Source organism: Dermacentor variabilis, unplaced genomic scaffold, assembly GCF_050947875.1.
Source record: "Dermacentor variabilis isolate Ectoservices unplaced genomic scaffold, ASM5094787v1 scaffold_12, whole genome shotgun sequence".
Lineage (NCBI taxonomy): Eukaryota > Metazoa > Arthropoda > Arachnida > Ixodida > Ixodidae > Dermacentor > Dermacentor variabilis.
Window position 1 is genome coordinate 29341398 of NW_027460280.1, and position 12715 is coordinate 29354112.

At 42.7% G+C, this 12715-nt stretch overlaps 1 protein-coding gene across 4 annotated transcripts in view; it reads left to right on the forward strand.

Annotated features, from left to right (window-relative positions):
* The window catches only part of DIP2 (disco-interacting protein 2), a 199222-nt gene extending 191111 nt beyond the window's left edge, over nt 1-8111 (forward strand). For all 4 annotated transcript variants that reach the window (XM_075677225.1, XM_075677224.1, XM_075677227.1 and 1 more), the window contains one exon: nt 4875-8111. In XM_075677225.1, coding sequence (XP_075533340.1) covers nt 4875-5127 — 253 coding nt within the window. In that variant the 3' untranslated portion in view covers nt 5128-8111. The remainder of the gene's footprint in view (nt 1-4874) is intronic.
* The last annotated feature ends 4604 nt before the right edge of the window (nt 8112-12715 follow it).

Sequence of the window (12715 nt, forward strand, 5' to 3'; positions counted from 1 at the left end):
GTGAGAGATCTAGAAACATAGGCCACAGCAGGTCAGATTCCTGAAGGTTGGTTCCAGAGCAAGACGGCTCCCAAGCCCTGAGAGCTTGAATCAGCCGATAGTATAGTTGGGTAGCATGGGTGGTACTTTGCCACACATGTATTGCAGCTGAGTAGTGACTTGATGCGGGCGAAACTTTACTCTTGGCTGTGACCACAATTCCAGGCGTTGTTCTTAAGAGTGAATGAATGGGGCCATAGACGTCAGACAAGTTAGGAGTGAAATGGGCCTTATGGTTGGCCATTCCAAGCAATCTGCGAACATCACTGACATCGACTGGTGGTGGAAGGTCCAAGATAGCCTTGACCTTATCTGAATCTGGGGAAATTCCCTGCACACTCACGATGGCTCCTAGGAACTTGACTGAAGGTGCTTGGAACTGACATTTCTTTTCGTTGAGAGTGACCCCTGCTTGATTTAGGTGAGCCAGGATGCCAGCTAGGTGTTGGTCATGCTCTTGGTGGTCCCTACCAAAAACTAGTATATTGTCTATCATATTTATGACTCTGGCAGGGCCTTCTAGCTGGAAATATTCGGGTGCTGTTGCGATGCCGAAAGGAAGATGTCTGTAGCAGTAGCGGCCGAAACGAACGTTGTCATGAACATTGCACATTGTCAGTTTTTCGGTTTGACAACATAGTTTGATTTGATGGAAGCTGGATCTTGCATTGAGCATGGAAAAGACTCGTGCCCCACCAAGCTAGCCTAAGATGTCTTCAGCTGTTGGCAGAATGTAGCGTTTCCGCTTGATGACCTTGTTAAGCTTCATCTAGTCGACACAGAGCCTGCACCCGCCTGACGGCTTCGGCACGACAAGGCGTGAATACCATGCAGTTGGCGTGTCGACTTTTCGGGTGAGCCCTTGGGTTTTCATGTCATCCAGTTTCTTTTTCGCATGCTCGAGCAGAGGGAGGGCTCTTTGCTTTGAAACACTCAGTGAAAAAGGACTAGCATCAGGAAAAAGGCGGATGCAGTATTCCTCCAGTATATTCTTCCCTCAGTCTACGAAAGATTTTGGCCTGGGTTGATGGAATGCTCTCGATTGAGTTCAAGAATTGAACGAAGCCTAAGTTTTCGATTACCAGTAGTCCCAGAAGATGTGCCATCTCATTCTTGACAACATAAAGTGTCTGCGCAGTCACCCTGTTACGCCAGTGCAAAGTGGCAGTGAAAGTTCTCAGCACACATAACCTTAGATTTCCAGGACCGCATACCTCAGATTTCACTTCATCCAGCAGGTGAGGCAATCCTGGGAAAGAAGGTGAAACTACTGTTACTTCTGCTTCCGAGTCTGTTTTGAACTGTGCAAGGTGGTCATTTATGCGCACATCGGTGTACCTTTCCTGATGCGTACCTGAGCGCATGAAGTTCAACAAACCCAACAGTTCTTTTCGCTGCTTGGCCTTGTAAACATTAGTGAAGCGACTTTGCTTCTTCCAAAAATTACATGTAGTCTTACATGTGGGACATTCGCTCCATGGTTGGAAATAATGACCACAGTAATTGCAAGTTGACCGAGTTGGCTGCGCCAATTAGCTACAGCATGATAGTGCACTTGGTGCTATCTTCTTGCGTTGCACTACGTCGACAGTTAAGCTGTCAAAAGCTGCACTCTCGCGGAAGATTGCATGGGAGAGACGCCCGTGGTGTCGTCGTCTTTCTTGTATGTGTTGTTTTTTTGGCGCAAAATCTTTTCAATATGCAAGATTACCAACTAGCCCAGCAGTTAACTCTTCTAGAGAGATGCTCTTTTTCGACTTCCTCGTGCACATGTGCTTGGCACGGCGCTTCCTCCGCCGGAAGTTCCATGCATCAGTACAACTGGTCAAATAGCTTTTCGTCTCACAATCCCATGACAAACTTGTCGCGAAGAAGGCGGTCTTCCATTTTAGGATTCCTGTACCCATAAAGTTTGACAAGATTACGAAGTGCCGTAAGAGATTCATCGACTGGCTCCCCTTGCCGTTGTATTTGGCAATGAAATCAGCGGCTTTCATAAATTTTGTTGACTAGGTGGACAAAATGCGACGCTAGCTTGGCCTCGATATCCGAAAACAAGAGGGTTTCTGGAGTTGACGCTCCCATTGATGACAGGGTGCTGCGTGTTTGAGGCCCCATACAATACAAAAGCAAGCGAACCTGCACCTCGTCGGTGGCTGTGTAGAGACCGACAGTGAAGGCATATATAGTCTTTGTATGTCGCTATCCATATTGGCCACTCCCCCAGGCATGTGAAGGTTTACAGTAACCGGGGCTGAAGTCCAATTGCTCCGACATGCAAGATGTTGACCTTCGAATTCCCGATTTTTGCACCAGCTGCCACATTCATAGCCACTGCATTAAATGTATCCCACTTCTGACACCATATTCGGGGGCACCGAGTGATGACACGAGTGACTACTGCCCAAAACAAGAACCTTTATTGCTGCCTGCCGGTTAAATATATACATGTTCAAAGGTGCCACCCCTTTGCTCTCAGCACCATCTCATAGCTGCGAGCTAAAGCACAAGGCAGCTACCACTACAACTTGTAGTCAATCTCAAGTTGCCTGCTGTACACTCAAACCAGGGTTCATTGAAGCAATCTATGCAGCTGGATTCCATTCATTTTATGTTCTAATGGCCAAAATAACTCTAAATATGTAACAGTCCTCTTGGCTACACTGTTGTTAATGAACATGCTTAAACAATACTTCACCAGGAATCTGGATGTTTCAGACAATTTGTGAAAATTGGATGAGAATAATCAATACAGTGCCACCTCATAAACACTACCAGTGTTTATGGTTCAGCGTGTTATTTTTAAGGTTGATGGTTGTTGCTGTAAACTGAGGAACCATTGACAGCACCTAAACATGCAAATTAAATGTGCAAACCGCTTGTGTATAAGACTGCAGAGTTTGGTTGAATGTTGGAAGAATTGAATGAAGTGAAGCTGTGAACTTTTTTCTGGACCTTGTCAAGTAGAACTTCATGGCAACTAATAGTTTGTTTGAATAAAGCAAAGGTTTAACTAATGAGAGCCTTCTTGATGCAATGTTAGGGCACTCTCTTTATGCAATGCATGGCAGGTGTATTAATATGTGCCTGACCATGTGCTAGCTGAGGGCTTGCCACACAGTTATTGACTACACAATACCACAACAGCATTGTGGTATATAAGTTGCACATTAACAAAATGAAATATTTGATGTCACAATGGAAAGAAGTAGCAAACTGCACAGGCATGCAGTCCATTGGTCAGGAATGAATGGGACACCCATGCCCAAAACATGATTGTGGAAAATAACGCAAAAGTGTGTGTGACCACAGTGGCTACACTTGGCAATGTTAGTACTGCTGATCAGATGAGCCGCTTCTCTGCGAACAGCAACATTACCCATTTGTCTGCACCATGAATGCAGGAACACGTCACATAAACTACACTGTGGTTGCCATAACAAAGCTCTCACTCATGGTAAAGTTATGCTTATTTGAGGGGTGTGCAAGTATTTGAAGTTTTGAATAAAAAAAAATTATATGGTGGCAGTATTGCATCAAATTGAATACAATGACTGTCTGGACCTCCACAGATAGCTCGATACCCAGCATCATGTTCACCACATGAACTCTGGGGTTACACAGGGTAAAGTAAAAAGAGTCGAGCTACAAGATACTTGCACATGCTGCCACAATTCAAAATCCATCACCGATGCAACTCCCAGATTTGATGGTTGTGTTTAAGGCAATATGTCAGAATGTAATTTTATTTTGTTTTTATTGTATACTCGACTACTTATGTTTCTACCTCAAGACCAAATACGTATAGAGGAATGGAGTGTGTACGCATAGCTTATAGGCTGAGAAAAAATGATGGCTCCCAATTCCTTTATGTAATTTTAAATTCACTGCGATTCATAAGCTGTGAGTTCGCTCGGGACAGATAAATTGTGCGGAAAGTTTTTGCTTTCATTAACTTTGCCTTGCCACAAAGTTTGAGCACTTATATGCCTTCACTTTTAAATCTAGATTATGAGCATTTGTTAGCAAAGTAGGAATGCATAGTCACATAAGCAACATGCCAGAAGTGGGACATTCAAAAAGTGAAGTTTGTCTCAAAAGCCAAAAGAAAATCACATGAATATTTGTTTAATTGCTCTTTATTTTTCATTTCACTTGTTACAGTATGAAAGCAACAAAAATGTTACAGAACTTTTTGCTAAAATGTTTGCTTTCTCATCAGTGTAGGTGGAAAAAGCAAACCCTGTGAGGTAATCAGAAATACTGGGCAATCTCGTGCATCTTCAGTGCTGCATATAGTTATTGCTGAGTGTAATAGCAAAGCTGATAGTCCATCGCTCTCTCTCTGGTGTGTATATGGCAGCACAAAGAAAATGTGCTACTGCATATGCTGGAGCATTCAATAGCAAAGTGCAGCACTTCAAATTTGCATCAGCCATCAGATCTCTGCAATAAGCTGTAGGCACCCAGTGAAGAATCTTTCCCGAATAATTTATAATACAGGTTCATGTGCTTGAATTACCAAAAGTGCTTCACTGTCAAAATGCACGTGGCTGTAACAAGACTCGAGAACCACTTCTAATTATCCATCAGTTCCAATTATGCAAGTTCAAATTAATGATATTCCTCTACTGAGAGTGGTTGGAACATATTTACAGTGCCAAAATAAGTTTATGTATGTTTGGAATGAGTGGAAAACTACTGCTGTTCATAAAAAAAAAATAAATGAGTGCATGCAACTCTCGGAGTGTCGGTTCAGTATATTTCTGCATGAATCTTTAGAGAGCATGTCTTGTTTGTGCGATGCCGAGTGTGAGCATTTCATACTGGTGCAGTGCTGTCTTTACGTGGACCAACTTGCTGGTGGTGGTTGTGGAGCTGGATGGCAATGAGAGCGAGGCACTGGACCTTGTGCCACTGGTGACATCAGTGGTACTAGAGGAACACCAGCTTGTTGTGGGCGTGGTAGTCGTGGTGGACCCTGGTGTAGTGCCCATCAACTCACGTGGTGAGAAGCAGCGCATGCATTTGCGTGACGGCTTCCTGGCCGACCAGCTGGACCCCATCTATGTGGCCTACAACATGTGAGCCTTCCCTTGGGTCCTGCCAGTCGTCCAGAACATGTCTCCTGCTACAACATGTCTGTCAACACCATCTGCAAAGCCTAATGTGTTGAGCGACTGTTTTCTAATTTGTATAAGCTTCCGTCATTGCTTCTGTATGCTTACAGCATGAATGCAGAAAAGAAGGAATGAGCCAGACAACTGGTTTGTTTGTCCTCCAGATGTCTCTCTTCAAGTTGTTGCACGTGGAAGTACCGGGAAGGAAGGCGAACATTGTTTGAAGTACATGACGGTAAACCTCGTCACAGCGTTCACAAACAGGAAATTATCTGCTCTTCTCGCTTGCTCCTTGGCAACCTACTGTTTCTGTGTTGTTATTGGTACTCGTTCCTTTTACATTGTCACATGGAGGCAACCATTCTTTGTTTCTTCCTATCTGCACCTATGCTGGTAGCAGTCTAAATGTAGCTGTCGATGTATGGCATCCTCTTGCTTAACTTCGTTCCTCTTGATGTATGGCACCCTCTTGCTTAATTTTGTTCAGCTCTTAAGAAAAAACATAGCATACACAGGTGCACAGGAAGTACGGCACATTAGTGCTGGGCACAGCAGGAATTGCTAACTGCAGAGAGATGAACTGGAAGTATTGTAGGCTTTGGTGTTGCAGACACACTGACAGGTCGGGGCCATTACATTGTGTAAAAATGCTTCTCATCCCCTACCCCTCTGTTCTCGTTTGCTTTCTCAGTAACTGCATAATTGTTGAAAGAGTGTCAGGAATAGCTGTTACCAATCAGTACTGTGTTCAGCTTTGACAGCAAGTGCTTCTTCCCCTAAAGAACTTTCTTTTTCTTTTTTTCTTTGATGCGGAAGAAGCTGGCAGTATGCAGCACATAGTGTTAGTGCTTGCATACATGTCACCATCATCGCATGCCACTTAGTCACTTTTTGCGATGAAATCTGTAGTGAGAATGACTAGAAACCTTTGTCACAATGTTTGGAAATTGATATATATACATACATATATATATATATATATATTAAATAACTCATAAAAGTCATAAAAAGTGCTCATGTGTGTAAAAAGCGGTTTTTCAGAAGACTGCCAAGTCAGGCCTGTTGGAGTAGCGGGAAGAGGTGGGGACGCCTGGCATCAATTACCTGCCACTACCCATAATTTTTTGGCTTGCTTTTGCCCGGACTTGTGTGTCATGGCGTTTTGTATGCCTTCAAAGCAGAGCTCAGGGCGGGGTCATTCAGTGTAAATGTGTTGTTCTGCACACGCAGTTCTTGCCAGGCAGTCTTCTGCCACCAGGGCATTTCAGCCAGCAAGTTGACTTATATGCCTGCAAAGCGGCCACTGCCACAAGGGAGCATGCACATGACCGAGTGCGTTGCCTGTGGCAACCTCACCAGACTCCCATTCTTGCATTCCGTGCATTGAGCCATTTGGCAAGCTGGCAACTGCTTGTGCTGTGCGATGTGATGATGGTCAGGCATTTTGTCATCTTTACAGACTGTTCTTTCCTTATTTTGTATTTTAACTAAATGTACAGACTTCTTGTGCAGATGTTTTAGGCAATTGTGAAGCATCATGGCATGCTCAGCTGCAGAGAGTATGTGCTGCATTGTTGCCATTGTTTATCAACCTTCCCTGTATATTTATTGAGTCTATAGAGCCAGTGGTGACCAAATGATCAGCGTGAATTTTGTGAATCATGGAATTGCTAATTTTACTTTGAACAAAGTTGTGCTGAAGAGTCATGTTACTTGTTTTAGCTATAGGCATGCTGAAAAGGATGAACAATTTGCTGAAAGTAGGTAGCTGACTTGAGACAAAAAAAAAAAAAGAAAATGTCTAGTGAAGGCATCTGCTTTCTTTAGTGAAGCAGTTGTGTTTTAGACTGCAGTAAACTGTGTATGCTACAATATTCACTGCTACTGATGCTTTCATTTGTTTTACCAAAAATTAACTCACCAGTATTAGATCATAATTTTTCCACACCATATCAGCTTGTACATAGTATAAATGATGGACACTGCTTAAGTGATGCTTTTCCGAGGCCACCAGTAATGCTGTCTGGTGTAAAAATGCTGAATGTGTCTGTTACATTAAGATGTTAAAAGATGTGGTAGGAATTCTGAATGATTATGTCTTAGCAGCCTAGCACCACACATACATTTTCTGTCATTGCATTATATACGTAATGACATACACATTTTTGTTTGCATACTGCCAAGGGCTCAACTTGAAATGAAAGTTATAATTTGCAAATTGTTTCAGCGCAGCCTACATATAAACATATATACATACATGCATAACATTCTTTTCCAACTGTATGAAAGTGCAAGGTTGTTTGTACATAACTTTATGGCTGGGTGCAAGTTGCATGAAATTGTAGATCTTTGTTCACATACTCCTAGGTTCTTGTACTCTTCTGTGATCTGCATACTATTGTCATTTTGCAAACAAATGTTTTTGTTTTACCTGTTGCGCATGCATTTGTTTCATTTCCAACAATAACCATAGCTTTAAAAGTGTTATGTCCATTTGCCACTATGCTTCTCTCATTTGTAAATTTATAAAGTAATGGTAAACTTGCTTTCTACAATATTTATGTAATATTTGAACCTGAACTTTTATATATATAAGCTCCAAAAGTACATTTGTATGTTATTCTTGTCATAAAGCTAGATTCTGGATTGAACTGTAGGCGGAGCAGTGTGTCTTAACATGAACAGACCATCTTCTGCAAGCTTCATTGTTTTGTTTTTTTCCCTTCACAAAGAGAATGACTGTGTTACTTATAGCATATGTGCAAACTAGTTCAAAGTTTTGGACAAGCTGCTGTACAATGGAACCTGTGCAAAAGATAAACACAAGAGTGTGCTATCATTCCAGATAGGCTGTGGAGTGCTGCGAGTGTGGAGAAAGGACAAATTGTTGTTGCATGTTGTTCTCAGTCTACCGTTAAAAAGGTGTGAAATACACAAGACAGAAATCATGAACTTACTGTTTCGTGTCCCTTCATTTCCTCTTTTTGGCATTCATAACACACCTCAAATAAAATATATGAAAGCCAAGCAGTCATGTTTGTTTAAGAGTCGTGATCTGGTAATGCAACATATCCATAGCCAATGTAGCACCAGAATTGCAAAGTTGCAGTTTCAGAATTAATCACATTTTGGCATATTTTAATATAATTGTATCAATAGAATTTCTGCTGTTACAAGAGGCAACTAATACGTTTCATTCAGAAATTGCATTGAATGATTTATTTGTAGCCATGCTTACTAATTATTAACATGGAACCAACAATTCTTGAACACTATAGTTTCCCACAATAATTACTAGAGGGAACTCTGGTGCTGTGTTCAGCCAACATGGGATTGATGGTTAGTACATAGATTTGTCTCATCTTCGTGCCTGTGGCTTTGTTTATTACTTTATCTGCCTTCACTGGTTAAAATTTCAAAGCAATCTGATTTTTTTTTAATGCAGGAGGCAGTAAGACTGCAAACATGCATAATTGCTGCTAATTGCAGTGGTTCCACTTGTCCATGCATCTGTGGTGCAATGATTTCAACATCAGGCTTGTTCTAGAAGTCCTGTGTTCTAATCCTGCCATCGAACAAGTTTAGCAAATGTTTATTTAATGATTTGTAATGCAGTACTTTCTTGAAAATGATCACTTCGCAAAGTCACAAAGCCGTTTAATGCCAAGAGGACAGTGTTTAGGCAAATCCATGTAGGTATTAACCATCATTCCCACACTGGCTACACCACCCTGCTTGCAGCTCCCATAGACACTAGTGTCACAGTACCTTCTAGTCAATAGTTCGATGGAATACTATCTGGTCAGGTAAAAGCATTGTTGAAAATGAAGCAGGTCACTGACCAAGGTCAAAATAAAATGTTTCGGGATCTGTACGGATACCTTGTTCACAATGGAATGTCAGCTAACCGCAAGGTTCTTAAGTAGGGTTGAGCACATGACGCAAGGTCTGGGAGTACACATGGTTTAGAGTACGAGATGATCTATTGATGGTGTTATTTGTCGTTTGAATTATTAGGAATTCGAGATTGAGCCTTGTTGTCAAATTACTCTCTGCGACCACCATACGTGCATTGTCCCAGTTTATCTCGTGACCCATCTCGGCATGCTCTGTAAGGGCATTTGTCACTGTGTGGTCTTTAGCAACATCATTCTTGTACTCCTTGAGACGCCTGCAGAAATTTCCGCTTTTGCCAATATACACCGATTCACAATCTGCTCATGGAATCTTTTATACCAGGCCAGGAAAACATGCCCGAGGGAGAGGATCCTTCACGTTCATCAAGTCACCTTTAGGCTTGCTTGCTGGCACATGTACGATTTGTACATTGCGTTTCTTAAAGATACCAATCTAGGGGGCTTCTCTCACACCTCGAATATATGGGACAGCAGCGCGTTTCTGTCTCTATGCTGAAGCGTCCATGGCTTGCCTGCCTGTCTGCTGATTATTCGTCAGGAACTTGGTTGTCCTCCGAATAAAATGCTTGGGTACTCATTCCTCATTAGGTCCTCTTCAGTGATCTGAAACTCCTTGTGCAGGCTGCTTGCATCAGAACAGGTACAGAAGGCCCGTTGAACCAACGAAGAAACCACTGAGCGTTCATGGGCTGTCATGTGAACTGACTTGAAACTGAGATATCTATGTGAGTGGTTTGGCTTTCAGTACACGTTGAAGGCGAGGCTGGTGGGAGCATGCTTTACTAGTGCGTCCAAGGGAGGGGGGCAACCGTCTTTCTCCCACAGTAAATTTAATGGAAGGCTCAACACTATTTAGGCATTTCAGGACATGTTGAACATTCTTGTCTATGACGCAGAAGCAATCGTCGAAGTATCTCAAGAACACCTTGGGTCTAGGTTGAAATGACTCCAAGGCCTTGGATTCAAGTTCTTCCATAATCAGATTTGCAGTCGTGACTGAAATGGATGCTCGCATTGCAGTACCAAAAGCTTGCCTGTAGAATGCGCCATTGTATGAGAAGTACGTGTAGGACAAGCAAAATTGTAATAAGGCGCACAGCTCAGTGATGTCCAACTGCATGCGATCCTCTAGTGTCAGGTCTTTGTGAAGCAAGCGTCTAGAAGTTTCGACGGCAAGATGAACTGGAACACTTGTGAAAAGTGAGCACATGTTGAATGATACGAGTACTTCATCTTCATCCACAGTGATACCCTTCACCTTGTTGAAGTCACTTGTGTTCCGGAGGCGATTTTCCATCTTGCCTGCGAGGTGAGCCAAGCTGTCGTGAAGATACCTTGAAAGGCGGAACAGGAGCGACCTTGTGAAATCAACTATGTGCCTGAGAGGCATCCCACTTTTGTGGATTTTCGGCAAGCCGTAGATGGCTGGAGCAGAACCATTGGTACAAAGCAGTTGGTTCTTCCATGACCACAGAAGTCCTAGGAAAATATCAGATAGCAGCTTTTGCAAGCCTGTTTGAACTTTCGGGGTCGGATCCCTGTCCATCTTGGCATACGTCATCCTCTCCCCAAGTATCATCTCCATTTTCGACTGGTACACCGAACGCTGGAGCACAACTGTGACATTACCTTTGTCGGCAGGTAAAATGGCGATTTCTTGTTTTGGTGTAAGGACTTGACCGCTTTTCACTCGTCTTCTGAGAGAACTTGCAACTTGCCAGATTTGCAAATCCTTGAGTATTCCTGTTGCTCTCATGTGGACTTCGTCTTGCACATCTTTTTCAAGCAAGCAAATTGCGCCTTCGACAGCACATGCAACCTTCCGGATGTCAGGTCGCTTTCCCTGTTTGAATTTAAGACCATGACTTGGAACTTTGTTTTCCGCAGCGGTTAGCTTGTATTAAGACATGTTCCTAAGCTCGAAGTTAGGTGCCGTGCGTTTCAGGCCTTTTTCCAGCAAGGCGTACAGCCTCCTCTCTTGTGATGCCTCCTGCTTTTCCATTCTTTGTTGCATTTCCTGGTTCGCAACAAGTTGTATTTCAAGGACGCCTTCTATCATGATAAATTCCAACTGTCTTGTAGTGAAAAAAAACTGAGTCTCGAGGTTCTTCATGGTGCACTTGCAGACTTCTATGCATACTTGAAGAAGCTGCCGTTCCACTCTCGAAATCACTTCATGGCTGAACGCCGATTTCACAGGGTGGTTTAGCCGCAATGATTTGGGGATGAGCTGTAGACTTACACGTTAGGTTGAAAAGCAGGTGCGTCTTGAAGGCTGCTAGTCGCATAGACGCGCTCAAGAACTGTCGAATCCCAATGTTCGAATCCATATTTAAAGGGACACTAAAGTGAAAAATGATTTCTTCTGCATCAGTAAATTACCGTTCTACAACACCAAAAACACCACTCTTACAACGATAAGACGTTTGGTAAGCCAGAAAAAGCACAAGAACGAAATACGGGTGGCAACGCCTACTTAAGTTCCTGCACCTGGTGACTATGACGTCTTGGATTTTGATGCCATCTTCTAGGGCCTACTAATTATATATAGCGGTACAGATTGACTACATTGTGTTTTAAAGGAACCAAATATTAAACATGGCAAGTTTCGGGAACCTTTATTCAGCCAACGCGGCCCAAATGCGAAACATACTTTGGAATCCCTGACGTCACGCTGACGTACCGGCGCTGGGGTTTCGGCGTGAAATTCAAATACTGATACTTGGACCTTCATTTTCTCATCTAATAATCAAACAATTTTTTTAAATGACTGCCTGCAGGGTTTTCAAACAATGCTTCATTAGTCTAAACTGATTTATTGTTTCGCTTTAGTGTCCCTTTAAGAACCTTGTGCTTAGCCGACATTCCATTGTGAACAAGGAACTTGTACAGATCTCGACACATCATTGTTTATTTTGACCTTGGTCAGTGACCTGCTTCATTTTTAGCAGTACCTTCTAGTAATTGTATGAAAGTCTATGTTGAAAATGTGCAACGAGATTACAATGCGGATGTAAAGGTCATGCCTCACATTGATGTTAACAAGCATAATTTTAGCCTATAAGTGACAAATTTTATTTTTTAATTTGGACAAGATGCAAGAAACGATGAAAGGCAACATGATGTGGTGAGCCATTGTTGCCAAAATTCTAGTGGCAAAGTGACTTCACATCAATTTTCCTGTTGCATGTCAACAGTCGGTAAGGCTGCAGCTGCCAAAGCAATACTTGCTACCAGAATTGTGCTTCTGTGACATGTCGGAGGGCCTGTGCTGGCGTTGTCACGATTACAAGAGACTGCATTGACCAACTGCATTGACCAAGTGTATTGAAGTTGTTTTGTAGCTTCAATATGCTGGTGTGGCGACACATGAAACCTCTCTCTTTCAAAAGGGAATGCATTGGGAATGCAACACCAAGGAGTATCTTGCGACCTATAAGATAGCTTCTTGGAAGCTCTACCAAAAATGTGTGCATTGAAAGGGCTATTATCCAAGTGTGTTTAGGAACCTGCAAGTAACCTCAGGTGTGAGAGTGAGTTGGGCATTGCAACTGTTCCGGGGGGAGAATGGAGAGAGACCTGCCCCCCATTTCTGTACCGCCTGCCATGCCTAGAAGTTTCCATATTGATTAGAGAGGT